Source organism: Eurosta solidaginis, chromosome 4, assembly GCF_040869045.1.
Source record: "Eurosta solidaginis isolate ZX-2024a chromosome 4, ASM4086904v1, whole genome shotgun sequence".
Lineage (NCBI taxonomy): Eukaryota > Metazoa > Arthropoda > Insecta > Diptera > Tephritidae > Eurosta > Eurosta solidaginis.
The window spans coordinates 26,398,247-26,420,194 of record NC_090322.1 but is presented as its reverse complement, the minus strand read 5'-3'; the positions used below and the strand labels follow the sequence as shown (position 1 = coordinate 26,420,194).

Genomic DNA, 21,948 nt, shown 5'->3' with positions numbered 1-21,948 from the left:
GATATTATTACACACACTATCCTGACTATGTAGACGTAGACAAAAAACCGGCCGCCACCAAAAAACAAAGCATACGATGCTCATGTTGCAATGGACAGCAACAACAACAACAACAACATTTGATTCATATGGACGCTTGCAGCAAAAGTTGAAATTTGCTAGTTTTTGTGTTTCAAATGGCGCTAGTGTTGCTCCGCCGTCCTCCGTAAAAAAACATGCATCTTCTCATCATGCATAAGTTTGCATTGAACGCATCTCTATGAAAAAGGTGATTGTAACGCGGACATTAGTATAGAACCTAACCAACCATGATACAAGCAGCGCAGGGTTAAACGGTTGAGCAACAAAGGTAAAATTTTTGATGTTGGTTAATCAAAAATTCTCTCAGATTGGTTATGGTTGTGTGCTCTGCTTTATTTGTTTGCAATAAAAAGTCATAATAAAAAATAAAAAGGTTTAACAAAAATATTGAATTCAGAATACTGAAATACATACAAATATGTAGTAATCATGCCGCGAATGCAACTCTTTGCCATTCTTTAATGTTTTCCGCGGCCAACTACAATACAATATGAACATATTCGCTTTTTTGTTTTATTGTCGCTTAACCGTTTAGACCGTTTTTGACGACCAACAAAACTCTCAAGTCGCTTCTTCCCAGAGTAAACTGGCGCCCATTATATATCGTATTTTGGGAAACTGGAAAAACTTTATGTTTGTTTCCCTACACATTATTTTCTCAGACAGCCAGGCCACATTAAAGGCCCTGGACTCATTCGTCGACAACGAAAGTCGGTCACTGAATGCCGCAGATCTCTTAACGAGATGGCTCAGCACTTCAGTATCTGCCTTATATTGATACCTGGGCACAGGGATATTGAAGGCAACTGCAGAGTAGACGAGCTGACCAGAAGAGGCACCACCGACCATATCCTTCCGCGAAATGATTCGGTAGGTGTACCCATGCCACTTTCAGGCTTCGTGTGAACACAAGCACTATAAGAATTGCAAATGGACTATGGTCAGCCATATCCTCGTGTGAGACATGCAGGCTAACCTGGCCCTCATGTGACAAGGGGCGCACAAGAGCGCTTCTTATTTTAAACAAATCAGTTCTATCCTCCCTGATAAGGGTTCTAACAGGGCATTGTTTAATAGACACGCATGGTGCTAGAATGGGGGTAACGACCTTCGAATATTGTCGCAGCTGCAGATGTACAGAAGAGGAGTGTCCAGCACCTTCTCTGTCATTGTCCAGTGCTTAGTAGGCGTAGGTTGGCCATCCTTGGTAAACCTTTTCTACATGACCTTGCTGAGGTCTCTAGCTATGACGTCAAGGCTCTAGCAAAATACATAAATTCCACGAAGTGGTTTGACCCGCTTTAGGTAGGGTAGGGGTCCTCTTTGAGACCGTATAGGGTATTACAATGGGCCCATTGGTAGTGAGCTGTTACCATAGTGTCCAGCTCAGCCCATCGCAACCCAACCTAACCTTCCATCATGTTTCCACATCCATGAAAACAGCAACTCATTAAAATTGTTTCGAAACCAATTAATTTTTTAATTTATAAAGCTTTTTCTTCGGGAATATGAGTATTTATTACGTCGAATTTTTTTTATGTAATGGCCGACGCAAACAGAGAACGGTTTTACCTTACGCTATTTGTATCATCTAACCATGGTTCAACTATATACAGGTTGGCTCATCTGTAAAGCAACAAATATGTCTGTTCAAATTGTCAAAATCTGTGTATTGGTGTTGGTGCGAATGGTATGGAATGGAAACATACAACTTAGCAGTTTTTGTATGTGTAGGTATAATGTTGCCAATGTGCTGGTTTCATTTTGAGTTTGCCATCTCCTTTTGACAATCCCTTCGACCATGCAATGACATAAATAAAATCAGCTGATGAGATGAGCCAACCTGTACATAATTGATCCATGCATTTAACCAACAAATAAAAAAAGTATTGGCAGCACTATGCTGCATCACAATGGTAATTTGGCAACACTTTGACAAATTTTTTACCATTGTTTACTATATAGTTTGGCAGCTTAAGTAGAGGTTATGTTGCGAATAGAGTGGAAGGCAGTGGACTAGGCAGCCGAATGTCATATAATGAAGGAATGGTGCTCGGAGTTTTTTCAAAGTTAAAAAAAAAATGATAAAAGCTTTAATAAAAACAAAACTATTGTTTTAATAACAACAAAAACGCCTTATATATTCTATGTACATAAATTGGTAAGGATTATCTCACTTTAAAATTTGAGTTAAATAATCTAAAGTTTTTGTTTGAAACTGAGTCGAGAACTGTGCGTGTGAATGTGCGAATTTTCACCGATCAGCTGTTAGTTGCGCTACTTGGTAAAATTTACAATGTTTTTTACATTTGATATTAAAACAACCAATTTCTTTTTATGATTGTCGTGGGTTTTGCTTTTCGTTAGAGAATTTTATATTTATTACCAATATAAAAGCATAAATTGCACATAAACCAACACAAAAATGTTAAAACTCTTGCCGCCGGATACGAACAAATTTCACAATTTCAAATGCGGTGAGATCTATTGCGTGAGCTCCAACAATTACAATGTAGCATGTTGTTTGTGTGGAGTAAATGTGGAATTCGATCAATTCCCGCAGCATTTTCAAACTGAACATTTAACCCCAAAACTTGAGAAAAATACAGTAGATGATACAATTAAAACCGATGTAGACCCCATAAAAAGCGAAGAAGAATATATCAGTGACGATGGAGGCGATTCAGTGGGGTTTGATGCACCTGATTCGGATCATGAAAAGGATGAAGGTGTAGATAATGAAAAACCATTTGATTTTGTTGATTTACAGAATATGGATGTAAATATTGTTGAAACTGATGTGAAGCCTAGTAAGTCTACAACATCTATCAAACCCAAGAAAATTTCAAAAGTCGCAAAAGCAGAGCAGGCGCATGATGTTGATGATGCTGATGTCAGTGACAACAATTCAGTAGGTTTCAACGAAGATGCGAACGATGACAATTGGAATCCAGATCATTCATCCGATGATGAGGTTAGTATGCACTTAGAATTTTGATGTATTAAAAAAAGTGTTCGCTGTAATTACTGAACGTTTAACGGAAGTATGATGCTGAAGTAGTAGCCATTGACTTAAAGGTAGAATACTTAGTTTCTGTAAGATGCAGTTTCCACATTGAAATAGAAAACGGGATTGCATATAGGGCTCTACTTCCTACTTCTAATCGATCAACAATGGCATTGGAGATCCGAAGGGTGCAGTCTGTGTTTTAGGCGTGCGTTGCATCCAGGTATCATCGCATTTCTTCTATATCATATATAGCGTGGTTGATCAACTAATACGTGTCGATAGAAGCGGGAAGCATTCAGTTTCTTTTAAATCCTCTGAAATCTAGGCATCCTGACAGATATCTGATTTAAGAGGCTCCGACTTCCAGGGACATAAGAAATCATCTTCGTAACTAGTATGGAGAAATCTGGTACAACAAATTAAATGGGGTAATGGATGAATTAGTTTCTAAAAGTAATATTATTACTAAATAAATACTTAAATCAATCAATCAGAAGCAATAGCTGTCTCCCCGGCCTTTCTATTTCATCGCCTCGCGCAACCTGGCATTATCACCGACAAATCCACGGACGTGAAATAAGTAGATGACGCAGCACATGCCACCGAAATTGTATCTAAAGTACAAAGCCGCAACAAAATCCCCAAGTTGCTTTCCTGCAGCACGTGGGGAAAATATAAAGAAATGTTGCTAACCATGTACAAAGCAATTGTCCTGCCGCTCATCTGCTACGCGGAACCAGTTTGGTCGCCTGGTCTTAAAAAGACGGCCTACAGCCACGGGATGTCTCCTTAAGGCGCCTTGAACGCAATCTCTACGTAGGGCAAAAGAGCACAACGAACTACTGAAAATGCAGTTTTTGCTAAACTGTCACAAACCAGGACATCGTGGCAAACAACTGTTTGATTTAGCCCCGCCTCCAAGGGGGTTAAGGGAACATATCTATAACCACTATGATGAGATCCGACACCTTCCAACACGGCCGTTTGATACAGACAAGCATAAGCCCGGTGAAACCTGTTATCAATATACAATATCCTACTCTTGTACAAAAAAAAGCACACTACCAAGGGAGACACGAGGCACCCTGGCCCAGCATCGTTCTGGATACTGTAAAAGGTAAAACTCTTACTTGCAATGTATTTCCTGTGGATCCAACACCTCTAACACCCATCCATCTTTGGTCCAACCTTGTTAATACTGCAAGTTTCCTCGAACTTCCGTTAGAGAATATCGATAACTATTTGTGAGTGTCCGCACCTATAAGATGTTGGTGTTGGATGAGGCGAAGCACTGCTGCCACTACTTTTATGCCGAATATAATACATTTAGTAGGATTACTTATGTTCACAGATGTTACTGTTCGACACCTATTTTGAAGCCATCAATTAGTTGTTCACTAGGTCATGACATGCTGACTTGTGTTGTAACAGTATCTCGTCCAACTCAAATTAAACGCCATTTTTGAATGGAGCTTGATGGATTAAAAGGCAAAGTGGAAATAGCAAGCCTTGGTTGGGTAAAGACCGAGTTGTTGTATTAACAATAGATACTCCCCGATGGTTTTGGGTAGTGTTATCGATGTTGAGGGTCCTTTGTTCCGGTAACAAAGCACCATTAAGGTACTAGGTTGACCATCTCGAGAAGGATTAATATGACCACATTAAACCTTCTAGGCCATACCGACCTAAGACCCGTAAATACAGAAGGTTCATTTCTTGGTGACCCATACATGAGGACTTTACACTCTATACATCTCAACAGGCAGCAGTTAATTATGAAGCTAGTATTTCATTTAGAAGCTTTTCTCTCTTTTTTTTCAGAAAGTAAAATCCACAGATGACCTTGATCCACTTCCATATCCATGCCCGGATTGTATGCGTTCTTATAAAACAAGACGGAGCATGTTAACCCATCATCGACAAAGCCATAACCCGAAAAAGAAAGAAGAGAAAAAACCTGAACTGAAATTTAAATGTGACGAATGTGGTGAATTATTTAAGGCCGAAAGAAATCTACGCGCTCACATGTGGAAGCATACTGGCATTATATGTGATATTTGTGGCAAAAAATTCTCACAAACTGGTAACCTGCAGCGACATAAAATACGCCATACCGGCATTAAGGCGCACAAATGTGCAGAATGTGGCAATGATTTCTTTACTGACAAAGAATTGAAAGCTCATATGTTACGTCATACCGGTGAAAGACCCGTCATATGCGAGATATGTGGAAAACGTTGCCGTGATCATGGCGTCTATAAGGCACATATGCGCCGACACACCGGTGAAAGGCCCGCAAAATGTGATGTTTGTGGCAAAGCATTTTATAGTTTCCACGATTTGAATGTACATGCGGTAACACATCGGCCTGAAAGGCCATTCGCATGCGATCAATGTGGGTCAACGTTTCAGCGTAAAAAGTCCTTGCGTGTACATAAAAAGTTACATTCTAAGGATCGTAAACATGAATGTAAAGTCTGTGGTAAAGCCTTTGCCCAAACGGGTGGTTTGAATGCACATATGCGAAGTCATGATGCAGCATTGAGTCGTTGTATTATGGGTACTAATAGTACAATACCAATACCGATTACAGAGAATATGGGTAGTAGCATTAATATGGGAATACCAAGTTCACTCATCGGTAATTCAGTTAATGTTGTTAATACAGTCGAAGCCATAAATTCAGTTAATTGCATTACTGAGAATTTGCTAGAAGTAACTGTGCTGGATTCTGTAACTAATTAGACTAACTAGATTTATTGATAATTTGTATCACATTATGTGTTTTATGTACGGATATACATACTACATAGGCAATATGTATTACGCATGCATATCCGTGTTTGTGTGCATGTGATTTGGTCTAATTTTAAAATTTACCTTTTCATGTTAGTTTAAGATCATCAATATAGAAATACCTTGCTCACAGCTTAGACCTCAATAATGTGTGTTGAAAATATAAAAAACACAATCCCGCGCACTCAAACAAAAAAATAAACAAAAACACAATCTAAAAAAGGTTTATAATGCTCATGATCAAGGCGAATTTAGTACCAAGGCAAGTAGATTCGCCTTGCTAATGCTTTCAATTATGTTCTTGTTGAGTGTTAATGCCTCTCACCGGGCAAGAGTTTGGATTATTTTCAACACATTTCTTTTATTCCTTCTCAATTCTGTTATCAATTTTTGAATTATATGGGCTTCATAAACCTTTTTTATATTTTATTGTTTTGTGTGGAAGTATACAATAATTTCAGTTAGTTTCCTACTTTGTATTGTTTAAATTTCTCCCATAACAAATAAATAAAATCCATAAATATTCATACGACTTTTTTTAAAAGAGTAATGTAATGGCAAATACGGATGTGTTCGAGCTGCAGTTGTTGCAGCATTGTTACTTTCTATGACAGAGCATCACGTTCTTCGGTAAAGTTTAAGCAGCTGTGGTAACGTCGCGCGTTTCTTGAACGAAATATTGACAATCCATTGATCATCACTAGCAAATCAACCTCCCATCAATTAACACTTTAGCAATACTGCTTTTATTATTTGGCGGCCCGAACACACCCTGCTTCATGCCACTTATTATGCATCCTATGCAAGGAAGCTATAACTTTTCTGAATCATGGTCTCTAGGGTATGACCTACATATGAAAGTAGTAAAATTGTGCTAAAGGTTTTTTAAGTGGTAAGGCATACCAGCCTTTGGAGAGAATTATCAGTTGATCAACCACCAGGAGTTGTTGAGGCAACATGCAAAACAAGTGTGAAATAACTATCTGATAATGTTCGAAGATTTGACCAGACAGGTAGACTGTTGAAAACCTGAATAGCTTGAAGGTTACAGTGGTTGCGCCTACTGAATGGGGGGAAGCGCTGCTACAACAACAAAAAGTTAAAAGCGTCTAGGGATCGATGCGGAAAGGATAACAAAAAAACATCTTCATTACTAAATACTAAACTTTTTCTATAAGCTGTTTGTTTTCAGAATGTTTATCAAAAACACACCTAATAAATTAGAGTATAATTATGTACGAACGTTTTTTTTTAAATGTTGCTGTATATAAGTTTTTTTCTCACAAGAAATTGTTTTATTTTCCTCTTGTAAGCCAACCTTGAAATTTTTTTAGTTGAATATATGTATGTATATATTTTCCTAGGTAGGAAATTTAAAAGTAAAGTCCTCTCTCAGAAAATCATACTCTACAAGTCACTTATCGTACCCGTCCTGCTATATGGTGCAGAAGCATGGACCATGACATCAGATAAAGCGGCTCAGGAAGTGTTCCAGAGAAAAGTTCTTCGAAAGATTTATGGACCTCTACGCGTTGGTGATGGCGAGTACCGAAGAAGCTTTAACGATGAGCTGTACGAGCTCTACGCAGACATCAACATCGTCCAGCGAATGAAAACGCAGCGGCTGCGCTGGCTACGCCATGTTTTGCGAATGAAAGGTGACGCTCCGGCCAAGAAAGTGTTTCTATCGGAACCCGCCTATGGAAGCATAGGTAGAGGGCGGCCCCCACTCCGCAGGAACGACCAGGTGCAAAACGATTTAAAATCCCTTGGTGTGACGAATTGGCGCCGGTTGGCAGAAACAAAAAAACGACTGGCGCGTCTTGTAGGACGGCCATAACCATTTAAACGGTTAGGCGCTAATTAAGTAAGTAATATGTATGTATTTTCCTTTCTATAATAGCAATTTCTGTACGTCACTATGCCACCTGTAACAAATGGTGGACAACAACAACGTAATCAGATGAAACAGTAAACAATCCCACATACACATAGCGATTCAAGGTTTTGAAAAACGCAATTCATAGCTTACGCAATCCAATTGTCGACCTCACCTACGCGAGGTTACAAATATGCATGTATTATACACATATTTAGCAAACGAGCTCTGGCGACCCCAAGTTCCTCATGGAACCTGAGGTGCGGCGATAGCATAGCCTAGAAGGTTCAATGTGGTCATATTAAATCGCTCCCGAGATGGTCGGATTTGTATCTTAATATTGTACCACAACGTACCGGATCTATATCCGGCAAAGGACCATCAACATCGATAATACTCCGCAAAACCTTCTGGGAGTGTTATCGAAGAAATAGGCGAACGAGACAACTGAGAGTATAGAGGCAGGGCAAGCTGAGGAAAAGTTAATTAGTTTGATTTTAACACGCTATAAGTAAAGTACGCGAATGCATTAAATTGGAAGATATACTACCCTAGTAATGCTTTCCTTAATTCTATATATGTACAAGGAATTGGTGTTTATTTATTCGTTAGTTTAGTGATTCGAACGATAACAGAAGACGCAACGCAGAATTATCGATAATTCTTAAAATTCGCAACGGTATCGTTGAACTCGAATCGGCCACCAATCGCGCTTAAGGTAATTTAAAATTTTCAAAATTTCGAAATAAACTCAATAAACTAAAATAATAAATTTAAATTTTTTATTAACTTTACTGTGTATAAATGTATGTCAAATATTAATATATATCTTATAAATGCTATATATTTGTTAAGCAAATACTTTTAGTATTGCTTATTTTCTTGTGTAAATGTTTGAGCGATTAAATGTGCCTTACAAAAACCCAAAAAGGGCAATATTCCATCTAAAATTGTTGCGTGTTAGTAATGAAGAATGTGGGTATCTACATTTCAACTGCTACAACAACAACAAGAACAAATTTTCAACTGAAACTGAGATATTGAACATAACGTGTTTGCATCTACATTTTCAACATACATACGTAGTTTTTTTTCGCAACAGCCTTTCTCTCGGCAATAGAGGAATCGAAAGGCTCTTCACTTGTAGGAATTCACAATGGTTTAATTTTAAAATTTCGGTGAGTCGCTCATTTCTTTCTGCGAGTAGCAAGTTGCAAATAACAATAGGGCCTCACAATTCAAATTTAAAAAAGTTCGATTTTAAAAAATCAGAAAGGGTTTATCGTTTATTTTACAATTTTTTTTCAGTCGTGAACTTCGTTTTGAAAATTGATCAACACTTTGGAAAATAGTACACTAAAATTCTTTAATATCTATTTAAGTACATACATACATGGCCATATTAAGTATTTTTTTAATTTCCTTTGATTATAAATGATTATTATTATTTTTTTACTGCTAAAGAGTTTTTATTTGTTAAGAGCCGTCACTCGATACTTTGGCAGCTCGAGGTAGTCGCTTCTTTTTTTGTCAGATACATTTATAAAAATGCTTCCTATACATTTTCGTACGGTATTTGTGTTTATTTTAATGACTCCAATAAATTAATTTTCAAAAATTGCAATTACGCAAGACTACGCTGCATTGATATATAGAATGCAGTTAACCAAACCTAACCGCTTCCCAAGGCAGTCGGTTCTATGTACCGGAGCGACTCGGGATTTTTCCCGACAAAGGACTATCATTTCAGTGTGACCCCATTTAATTTGTTGCGTCCCTCCCACAAATTGTCATCCTCCCAGCAGCTCCTTGCAGCAGGACTGCTCCATATTCTCTTTCTCCGGCAAGGCATCGAATCCAATCCGGGTCCGTCTCCTGACCCCGTTCCTGAGAAATGGTTTTGCTGCATCTGCCGGAAAAGAATCTTTAGGACGGTCATACTCTGTTCAGTGTGTCTCGTGTAAGAGATGGTTGCATCGGACAGGTTGTTCTGGGCTTGATCCCAAAACCCGACGTCCACGTAACTTTTATAAATCTTTTGTGGCTCCTTGCTGTTCACGCCCAAGGGCGTCTCGTAGTCTACGCCTAAGTGGCTCCCACTACCTTCCAGCAGCCCCGCTGCTCAGCAAGCCACAACAAGTACCGCTGCTGCTCGCGCCCCACGGCGCCAACAACTCAAACAGCTGCTACCGCTCATAACTACTACCTTCGTAGTAGAGTCGGTAGCAATGCTGAGCATCAGCCCCTGTCCTCGTCTTCTCTCCCCCCCCCCCCCCCCACTCTACCCCCCTCTTTTCCGGCAGCAATCGTGTAGGTCAGGGAAACAGACTCCTAGTCCCTACCTTTGCACAGCACAGAATATATATGTTTGCGACATCCGCCCAATGCAGCTCCTGCCTTGGGTGGTGCCACTTTCCTAGATGTTCTGGTCTCCGCGACGGCAACCCCCGACGGGTTTCATCGCGCCATGTTGTCACGTCGCAAACCCAAATCATCCGGGTACCCCAATGCTTGCCCAAGGATGCTCAGTCACAGGGCCACAACAGCAATTGCGTCCTGGCCTTCCACAACCCAGGCGTAGTCACCCGTCACTTACCCCCAGAGTGGCGGCGTCTCCCCTTATGCACTTCAGAATTCTGCAGTTAAACTGTAATGGACTAACTGGAGGTTATGGAGATAGTCGATTTCATGAAGCGGCACAACATCCGCATTGCTGCGATTCAAGAGACTAAACTCACAGCAAGATCTGCATTGCAGACCTGCTCTGGGTATAATGTCCACAGGAAAGACCGCGAGAGCGGAAACGGAGGCGGCCTCGCGTTTATCATACACCACTCTGTGCAATATTATATATTTGATCCTGGCATCGACCGCAGGGACAATGTCTTAGAACGTCAAGGCCTATCTGTCCGGTCAGGCGATGCAAACCTAGAAATCATCAACATCTACATCCTCCTGCCACCTGTTGCCCCAGTGGATACCGCCCTAATATCAGAGCCTTACTCACTGGCAACAATCGCATTATCTTAGACGATCTATGGCACTCAAACTTGCGGGCGGACAGTAGGGGTCAGATGTTGGCGGATCAAATAGAAGAAACGACGTTCTGCACAATAAACGGAGACTCCCCCACACGTATGGTAGGAAGCTGTCACAGTTCGCCAGATATCTCCATCGCGAGCGCAGAACTCGTAAACTGCGTCAACTGGCAGCCGATGGTAACATTGGCATCCGACCACTTGCCTATACTTATTTCGCTCGAGCGTACCGCCGACTTCATCGTCACCGAAAAACGCACTTTCATAAACTTCAAAAAAGGAAAGTGGGAAGAATATAAATCTTTTACTGGCAACCGCTTTGCTGCCCTACCTATCCCGAATGATGCCCGCCAAGGGGAGCGTGCCTTCCGTAAGGTCATTGAATCCCCCTCGGCACGTTTCATTCCCGCCGGGAGAATTCCCGAAATCCGGCCCCACTTCCCGGCGGAGGCCGCAAACTTAGCGAGAGAACGTGACCTTATAAGACAGCTTGATCCAGGCGACCCCCAAATAAGGGATATAAACCAACGCATCAGATTGCTTCTGGACGAACACAAGCGGGCGAAACGGGAGGAGCACCTAAGAGGTTGTAACCTTTCTACCGGTGTGGGTAAACTTTGGTCCACCGTAAAGTCCCTATCGAATCCGACTAAGCACAAAGACAAAGTTTCCATCGCCATTGGTCGCGCTAAACCATCCAAAGCAGTGGGCCCAGACGGCATAGCCATGCCGATGCTTAAAAGCCTAGGGAAAGAGGGTTTCAAATATTTAGCGCATGTCTTCAGCCTGTCTCTTTCCACCTTTGTCATACCCGAGAAATGGAAAATGGCCAAGGTGGTCCCGCTACTAAAGCCTGGGAAACCAGCTAACATAGGAGAGTCGTATCGTCCTACGTATCTCTACTATCGCCAGTAGCAAAGACGCTTGGAGCCACTTTGCTCCCTTATTTCCAAGCAAATTTGCAGCTAGCCTCATTAGCATTAGCACCCAGATAAATTGCGGTTTAAATCAATACCCCCACCATAGAACAGTACTCGTAGCGCTAGACCTATCAAAACCTTTTGATACGGTCAACCATGGCTCGTTACTGCAAGACCTGGAAGGGTCTACCCTTCCCCCATGTCTTAAAAGGTGGACCGCAAATTATCTGGGTGGTCGGCAGGCATCGGTGCAATTTAGAAACGAAACATCAAAACCAAGGAGAATTAAACAAGGGGTGCCACAGGGTGGTGTCCTATGCCCACTTTTGTTTAATTTCTACATATCTAAGCTACCTTCACCACCGGAAGGAGTCACAATCGTTTCCTACGCCGATGACTGCACAATAATGGCCACAGACCCAGGCTCAAAGATCGATGAGCTATGCAATAAAATAAACGGCTACCTCCCTGATCTCTCCAGTTTTTTCGCCTCGCGAAACCTGGCATTATCACCGACTAAATCTTCCGCGACCTTATATACAACATGGACGTCCCAAATGGCCACCATTTTGACCACCACGTCGATGGCACTACGCTACCGACTGTCCTACACCCCAAAATCTTGGGTGTGACGTTTGATCAGGATCTACATTTTGGTGAGCACGCAGCCGCAATTGTTCCGAGAATTCAGAGCCGTAACAAAATCCTCAAATCCCTCGCTGGCAGTACCTGGGGAAAAGATAAAGAAACGCTCATGACTACATACAAAGCAATTAGCCAGCCGATTACGTGCTACGCATCACCCATATGGTCGCCAAGCCTAAAAATTACCCACTGGAAGAAACTACAGGCCTGCCAAAATACTGCTCTCAGAATCGCCACGGGCAGTCTTCTTATGTCCCCAGAACACCATCTGCATAATGAGGCGAGAATACTCCCCATCAGGGAGAGAAATGAGATGCTGACCAAACAGTTCCTGTTGAGTACCCAGAAATCTGAGCATCCCAACAGACATCCGATTGATGAACCAGCACCGCCTAGGGGCTTAAGAAGTCATCTCCACAAGCATTTTGAGGAAATACGGCACCTGAGAACCCAACCGGATGAAGCGAAAAAACACAAGCAGGTCCTTGGTGAACTCCATAAACAGGCGTCGGTCCTTTATGCCGTGAATTGCCCGGTGAATCCAGTACTTAAAGAAAAGTATCCAAAACTCGCGAAAGAGGAACGCATACTCCCCAGGGAAACGCGTGTCACTCTTGCTCAACTTCGTTCTGGATACTGTAACAGGTTAAACTCTTGCCTATCCAGAATCAACCCCGGCATACAAATGCCCCGCTTGCAATGTGTCCCCACATGACACCAACCATCTCTTTAATTGTAACGTGGAACCAACGCCTCTAACACCTCTTTCCTTATGGTCCACCCCTGTTGAAACGGCAAGTTTCTTTGGACTCCCGTTAGAGGATATTGATGACAATTTGTGATCGGTCGCGGCTGTTGGGTGGGGCGAAGCATTGCTACAACAACAACAACAACCAAACCTAACCAAAACTTCCTTGAGAAAACATTCAATATGAATTGCTTGCTTTGTTGTTGCCAAAGTATCGAGTTACGGCTCTTAACAAATAAAAACTCGTTGTTACTGCAAAGAGGATAAATTATGATAAGAGCCACCAGTTTGCTACGAGTAGCGAGTAACTCCTAACCAAGGAGAATTAAACAAGGGGTGCCACAGGATGGTGTCCTATCCCCACTTTTGTTTAATTTCTACATATCTAGGCTACCTTCACCACCGGAAGGAGTCACAATCGTTTCCTACGCCGATGACTGCACAATAATGGCCACAGGCCCAGGCCCAAAGATCGATGCGCTATGCAATAAAATAAACGGCTACCTCCCTGATCTCTCCAGTTTTTTCGCCGCGCGAAACCTGGCATTATCACCGACTAAATCTTCCGCGACCTTATTTACAACACGGACGTCCCAAATGTCGACCATTTTGAACATCCACGTCGATGGCACTACGCTACCGACTGTCCTACACCCAAAAATCTTGGGTGTGACGCTTGATCAGGATCTACATTTTGGTGAGCACGCAGCCGCAATTGTTCCGAGAATTCAGAGCCGTAACAAAATCCTCAAATCCCTCGCTGGCAGTACCTGGGGAAAAGATAAAGAAACGCTCATGACTTCATACAAAGCAATTAGCCAGCCGATTACGTGCTATGCGTCACCCAAATGGTCGCCAAGCCTAAAAATTACCCACTGGAAGAAACTACAGGCCTGCCAAAATACTGCTCTCAGAATCGCCACGGGCAGTCTTCTTATGTCCCCAGAACACCATCTGCGTAATGAGGCGAGAATACTCCCCATCAGGGAGAGAAATGAGATGCTGACCAAACAGTTCCTGTTGAATACTCAGAAACCTGGGCATCCCAACAGACATCTGATTGATGAACCAGCACCGCCTAGGGGCTTAAGGAGTCATCTCCGTAAGCATTTTGAGGAAATACGGCACCTGAGAACCCAGCCGTATGAAGCGAAAAAACACAAGCAGGTCCTTGGTGAACTCCATAAACAGGCGTCGGACCTTTATGCCGGGAATTGCCCGGTGAATCCAGTACTTAAAGAAAAGTATCCAAAACTCGCGGAAGAGGAACGCATACTCCCCAGGGAAACGCGTGTCACTCTTGCTCAACTTCGTTCTGGATACTGTAACAGGTTAAACTCTTACCTATCCAGAATCAACACCGACATACAAAATGTATGCCCCGCTTGCAATGTCATCTCTTTAATTGTAATGTGGAACCAACGCCTCTAACATCCCTTTCCTTATGGTCCACCCCTGTTGAAACGGCAAGTTTCCTTGGACTCCCGTTAGAGGATATTGATGACAATTTGTGATCGGTCGCGGCTATTAGGTGGGGCGAGCATTGCTACTACAACAACAACAACAACATTGCATTTTATGCACATCTCTTTAATTGTAATGTGGAACCAACGCCTCTAACACCCCTTTCCTTATGGCCCACCCCTGTTGAAACGGCAAGTTTCCTTAGACTACCGTTAGAGGGTATTGATGACAATTTGTGATCGGTCGCGGCTATTAGGTGGGGCGAGCATTGCTACAACAACAACAACAACAACATTTTATGCACATCTCGCCCAAAAAAATTCAGCGACTACCTCATAGAAAACATGGAGCAAATGGCTACGAGTAACGAGTGACGGCCCTTATTATAATTTATCCTCTTTGGTTACTGTATAAATACTTATGTGTACTAATATATTTTTAAGCTCTGTGAGAATCGCATTACCAACTGTTATGACCTAGATAGACAAGATGCTAGTTGCTAACTGTAACCTGGATATTGTAATTAAGGCAAATATTTTCAGTGTGAATTTAAAACATAACTAGAGCTAAACTTAGTTCTTTGCTATGCATGTATAAAATCAAAGGCCCCATATTCCTTTGAGCAAACCAGTCGATATAGTGAGCCAATTTCCTAATTCAGGTCTTAAATTGATATATGTCTGGCCCAGATTTACATACCTAGTATTTTTTAAGGATAATTTTAATAAAACCTTGTTCAACTTTACAACAGGGCCTAGCCGCTTGCCATGCAACCTTTTATGGAGAAAAAAAAAACAAGTGAAACGTTGTTGGCGAAGGGGAGAGACTTGAAGAAGAAAGGAGAGAAGAGTAGTGTATAAATATGAGAATTCACCATACGTTACAACTAAAGTAGCTTTTCCAAAAAATACCAATTCCTGAATTTAGTTTTTCTACGACAGCAAAGCACCGCACTATGTGGAAAATAGGAAAAAGTTGTCTCAAAATAAAATTTCTGTAACGGTATAGGCTAGATTTATCACACAAAAAAGAAAGCTTAATGTGTATAGCGTTAACTATTATAATAAAATATTATACTTTGTTCTTTATACTTTAATTATACTCAGCGTGCTTTGCACAAAGAGTATATTAACTTTGATTGGATAAAGGTTGGTTGTACAGGTATAAAGGAATCGAGATAGATATAGACTTCCATATATCCAAATCATCAGTATCGAGAAAAAATTTGATTGAGCCATATCCGTCCGTCCGTTAACACGATAACTTGAGTAAATATTGAGATATCTTCACCAAATTTGGTACACGAGCTCAGAATAGATTGGTATTGAAAATGAGCGAAATCGGATGATATCCACGCCCACTTTTTATATATATAATATTTTGGAAAACACAAAAAACAAGATTATTTAGTAAATAATACACCTAGAATGTTGAAGTTTGACATGTGGACTTATATTGAGACTCTTGAAAAGAATTTCAATTTTTTTTTTAATGGTCGTGGCACCGCTCACTTGTGCTAAAATCAATTTTACAAATATTATTAATCATAAATCAAAAATCGTTAAACCTATCGTAACAAAATTCGGCAGAAAGGTTGCCTTTACTATAAGGAATGCTTTGAGGAAAAATTAACGAAATCGGTAGTGGACGAATTAAATAAGATTTATCTTTGCAAAAAGAGCTTTATATCAATGGTATTTCATTTCCCAAGTGGATTTATAACAATAAATAGGAAAAACTTCAAATTTAAAAAAATGGTCGTGGCACCGCCCCTTTTATGACTAAGCAATTCTCTATGTTTCGGGAGCCATAACTCGAAGAAAAATTAACAAGTAATGAAATTGTGTACACATATTTTCCTTATAGCAGAAAATATTTCTAGTAAAAATGGACGGGATTGGTTAAAGACCACGGTAACTTAGATATAAAACAAGTTTAAAAGGGTCGTAGACTAGAATAATGAGCTATAACTTAGCAAAAAATAGTTTTGAATCAATGATATTTCACTAATCAAGTAAGTATTGTAAGAGAAATGGGGAGACATTTTTTAAACGGGCGGTGCCACGTGTTATGTAGAAAGGTTATTTATCTGAAATGAAATGTACAATTGAAGCTCACGCTGAGTATATAATGTTCGGTTACACCCGAACTTACACGCCTTTACTTGTTTTTAAATAATTTTTTTATTGAGTTGTATTTTGAAAATGAAAATTTGTATATTACATCAAAAAAGAAAATTCTAATTAGTTTAAAATAAATACTTCAAATGAATAAAGTAAATTTAAAAAATTAATAAATATTTTTATTATTTGGTTTATCACCAAAATAGGCCAATTCTTAGTCGATATGAGAAAAATTTTTATATTAATTTTAAAAATAAAAAATGAAAAACGTTTTCAAAAAAAAAAAATTGTTTAACATTTTTACCATTTTATAATTATTAAAAATAAACTAAAAGCTTCTTTTTCTTTAATTTGTAAAAAAAAGTATGGTTATAAGCGAAATTTTCACTTTAATGGTCTCCAAAATCAGAGATTACATGTGTAATCGATTGCAACTCGGATTACGATTTCAATAATTTCAACTTTTTCAAAATTACGATTACTGTAATTGTAATCGTATTTCAGTCAGTTATGATTATGGCAATTATAATTTAAAAATTTTAATTGTAAAATAATTACGATAACTGCAATCGTAATTACAGACGCCTAGATTACGATTACCGTAACGTAATTTAAACGTTTTTAAAATTACGATTACAGCCATCGTTAATTTGCATATATAAATTAGTATAAATATAGTGTTTAAATGTAACGTTTTTCGTTTTACTTTTCACTGCCACATGAATACCTTGATGATGGTGACGCCCCAAGGTTATTTTTCCTTTGCTGGCATAATTAACAATCAACGAACCTTTTTTTAATTTTTCTTTTGAAAATTAGTTTTGCTTAAGGCCAATGCTGATATTCGTAATTTAAAAAAAGCTGAAATTACGTTTACTGTAATCGTAATCCTTATCGCTCAGCTCTGGCCAAAATGTGTGCAATTAGATAGGTTTTTGGTCCATTTTATATGAGCGAACATTTAACTCGGTACAAATTAATCACAAAATCGAATGCATTTTCGCTCAAATAAATAGTACCTAAAACAATGACATACACTTTGTTGGTAGTTTTCGCAGAAATTATTGTTCGAACATACATATATATGTATTTTTTTATATATTCGAGTTTAGCATCCCAAATTACTGCTTGCAAAAATTTTAAATTACCATCTTATAAAAGTGGACGGTGCCACGCCCATTGTCCAAAATTTTAAAAATTTTCTATTCTGCGTCATAAGATCAAACCATCTACCAAGTTTCATCGCTTTATCCGTCTTTGGTAATGAATTATCGCACTTTTTCGGTTTTTCGAAATTTTCTATGTCGAAAAAGTGGGCGTGGTTATAGTCCGATTTCGTTCTTTCTAAATAGCGATCTGAGATGAGTGCCCAGGAACCTGCATACCAAATTTCATTAATATACCTCAAAATTTACTCAAGTTATCGTGTTTACGGACAGACGGACGGACGAACATGGCTAAATGAATTTCTTTTTTCGCCCAGATCATTTTGATAATTAACTTATTGACTGCTGTATTGCCCCTATTATTTTTCTTAAGCCGTGCTGTTTTTCTTATAAAAATCTAAACTATATTTATTTGTATTTTAATTACTACCTTATCCTCTGCGCAAAAGCCTTTATGCATAATATCAGCGATTTTAGCATATTCCAAATAACCAAAACCACGCGTACTTATACGCTCTTGCGGTTTATGAAAAGCTAACCATTTTGGATTTGTCATAATTGTATCATATTGCGAGTTACTAGCATCCTGTGGATGTATCAAACCCAATCGTATGCGTCCTTTGAAAGGCCAATCTAAATGGAAATCATTTTCAGACTTCATCAAATGCACATGTAAACTTAGAAAGTTAGCATGTTCTGGTTGTATATTGAGACGCGCACAAAAACGATAGCCGTACGGTGTGGTGTAGAAGTCATTTGAGTATAGCAAATTATTAGCATCCGAACGTAACTGTTCTATTACAGTACGAAAATTTCTTATTTCCCAAACGATAGTTCCATTGCTGTAACGTGGATCGATTTGATTGTGTTGAACGAGTTGCTTTGCTAGATTATCCAATTTTACATCCTGTTCACGTACGCGCTGCTCCAATACGACAATACGTTGATACATTGTTTGTATGAGCTGTTCGTCAGCTTCATTTGCATATTGTGGCGGTGGTGGTGGTAAAACACCATTAATTTTGTGTCCAGTGCCCGGAACACCACCAGTTGCTAATGGTGTTGCCTTTTGCGGATTCCATGTGGATATGGCAGTATGTTGGAATGCTTGAAGCAATAATTGCATATGATGTGGCATATCCTCTTTGAGATGTTCTTCCAAAGCATTCGTTTCAGGACGTCCCACGAAATCACATTTCACACTTGCAAATGGACATTTCTCTTCGGCATTTTCTAGCCTCCTATATGGACAGGTGGGCAAATGACGATCCACTTCTATTGGTGATGCCACTACTGCACAACCTAACGGTGAATTGGGGCACTTGTGTTTCAGTTGTTCGATTTCGCGTCTAGTAAAATTATCAGGAAATATATCTTGTTCTGTAGTTAGTTTAGTATTGTCCAATGGACAACATTGATTATGATTGTTAAGCCATTCTGTGAGGCAAGATTTACAAAACCGATGACCGCATGTTGTGATCACGGGTTCATTAAGCCAATGTATACAAATTGCACATTCATACCTGGCATCTGATTCGTGAAAGTCTGTATCTTCGGATGTGGTTGAAGCTGGCGCGGGTAAATAAGATGATTTTGGTATTGCTAATGAATTGGGCGGTAAACTTGTTGGAGATTTATCGTTTTCCATGTAATGATGATGATGCGAGTGCCCTTGTTGAAATGATTGGTGCTGTTGCTGTCTAGCATGTCTGCCTGTGCTATTTTGTGAATTTTGCATCTCGCACAGCAAACAGAAAAACAAGAACGTGCAGTGAAATTGCTTTATGTGCACTTTATAAAATCACAGATAGGAATTGTATTTAATCGCAGAATGTACTAAATAAAATATCAGGATAATAGCAAATAGGCTAAAGAAATATTGTGAGAATTATCGATTTTCGTTTTATCCTTTAATTTGACATTTTCCATTTTCGTACAGGAAAATAGCATGTCAGGGTTGTATTATTAAGTAGTATGACCTCAGCAGATACAATTCGTCTGCCGCTTGGCGCACTTTGCTTTGGACTGACACAATGGACGCGGCGTTATGTGAACACTTTAATTTAAATTGCACAAAATTTTCAAAAAAGTCTACAGCAATAGGAAAAAATAGAATGTAACATATTTGACGTCGTCGACATGCTTCACAGGTAGAAAAAGGAGGAGTAATTCAGAATACGTGAAGTTTTCAAATTGAAAAAAAAAAAAACGGTATTGGAATCGATAGATATTAGCCATTAAGGCATCGTGTCCCGGAATTCCCGGAACTCCCGAGGCATATTGCCATCCCGATATTCCAGGATTACATTTATTAAAATCCCTATTCTGTTTTTATTTTTGTCAGTTTCAATTTAAACCACAGGAAATCCTCTTTTACTGGCAAAATACAGCCCTCTTTAGATGTTACAAATCCCATAGATCCGATTTCAAAGGAAACATATTTTCTATTCGAAGGATCTCGTGGTGTAATTTAAGAATTTCCTCAACTGTGGGTTATATTACATACACATATACCAAGTAAAGATGTAGTCTTTCAGATGTTACTTTCGATGATCTCATAGATATTTTTTTATATAACGAATTATTTTGAATTGGTTAGAATTTTTATGGAACTCATATGTTAAAGTGAACACCCCGAATTATTTATTATATAATAAATCGAAACTAATATTTAATTTTTTATAAAACTTGTTCACGAATTCAGTTTTAGACCATAGGACTGAAATAAATGTTTTCTGGTATGACCCAGTTTACATATAACGAGATCATCTTCATTATAGTACTGAACTCCTAATCGTTAATTATATAACTAGATTTCATATAAATTTTCCCGTCGATAATCAATAATTATGAACAAATTTTAGATATGCGTATTTTTTTATAGAACAAGTTCAACCTCTACAGTATAATCTCTTATTGGAAGCACAAAATAAAAACGAAACGTGAAAATTTGACAAAATATAACCTAGTTTCCAGGGATGGAACATATGTAAACGCGTTGATTACCTATTAACGATTTAAACTAAGTTACGTAAGATAATTTTTTTTTAATCAATGATCTCTGAAAGGTAACACTCTCTGAATGATCCCGAAAAATCCCGGGATTGCAAAAGATCTTCGGGATTCGATTAGCCATTATCCAGTGAGCTTTCTAGCTCCACTCAATTCCCACGGGAATGGTTTGGATCATTGGGAGACTTGAGAAGCAGAGCTCGTGATATTTTTGTACATATGACTTGTGATAGGCAGATGTGACCGTTGCGTTTCATTTAACTCATATGGCATATGCACAATAGATCTTCACAAAGGTCGCAGTGCTTCCAGGCCTAGTAGTAATAATAACTCATACGGCATCTATTTTTGAAAACGTACGCTTATTAAAGGCAGCATTGCCAAACTAAAGATAAGAAATTAACAAATTAGCCATCATCCGGTGGCAAAGATCCGGAGCCAGATAAATAATTTTGCATGTAAATGCAACAACAACGATTTCAGCCAGATAAATCCAGATAGAAGTAATTTGTGAGACAGATACTTTGTTAAGTACTTGTCTTTAGTTTGGCAACGCTGCCTTTAATTTTTTACTTTTTCAAAAAATAGATGTCGAAATGAAAAACAGCGGCGACATCTACCTATCACATTTCACGTGTGCGAAAATATCACGACCTCTGCTTCTCAAGTCTCTCAATGATCCAGAGCATTCCCGTGAGAATTGAGCGTGATCCGGAGCTGTTAAACTCACTGGATGACGGCTATTATCTGGCTCACAAATTGAATCAGAATTAAGGGACTGACAAAGTTGACATAGACATAACGCCATAGTCATGACCATATTTTTACCTATCCATATCAATTGGCATCAATTATTGGTGCCTTAACCTAAAAATCGTAAAATTTTCATAAAAATTAAGAAAACGCAGAGAATTACGAACATATTCGACGAACAATAAGTCTCTTAGTCAAAACATATCCAAAACAATAAATAAAATATATAAAAAGCTAATAAATTCACCAACTCAAATATTTTTAGGTTATGGATATGGCGAAAAACCAAAAACTAATTGGTTGGCTATGGTAT

The 21,948-nt window shown here is 39.2% G+C and overlaps 2 protein-coding genes across 3 annotated transcripts; one reads left to right on the top strand and one right to left on the bottom strand.

The window, feature by feature from the left end:
• The first annotated feature begins 2,356 nt into the window (after positions 1-2,356).
• LOC137249424 (zinc finger protein 391) lies at positions 2,357-7,121 on the top strand. Its single transcript, XM_067780907.1, has 2 exons — positions 2,357-3,055; positions 4,913-7,121. Exons 1-2 carry the CDS (start codon positions 2,507-2,509, stop codon positions 5,834-5,836), a joined length of 1,473 nt encoding a protein of 490 aa, XP_067637008.1. The 5' UTR covers positions 2,357-2,506; the 3' UTR covers positions 5,837-7,121.
• Positions 7,122-10,061: 2,940 nt separating this feature from the next.
• On the bottom strand, positions 10,062-19,765 carry Traf6 (TNF-receptor-associated factor 6). 2 transcript variants are annotated; one of them, XM_067780902.1, is made up of 3 exons: positions 19,394-19,765; positions 12,484-19,219; positions 10,062-12,453 (listed from the first exon to the last, which is right to left on the bottom strand). In XM_067780902.1, the coding sequence occupies exons 1-2, from the start codon at positions 19,606-19,608 to the stop codon at positions 18,268-18,270; spliced, it is 1,167 nt and encodes a 388-aa protein (XP_067637003.1). In that variant the 5' UTR covers positions 19,609-19,765; the 3' UTR covers positions 10,062-12,453; positions 12,484-18,267. The 2 variants fall into 2 exon arrangements, with proteins under 2 accessions (XP_067637003.1, XP_067637001.1); XM_067780900.1 differs by having other exon boundaries at positions 12,484-19,765.
• Positions 19,766-21,948: the final 2,183 nt, after the last annotated feature.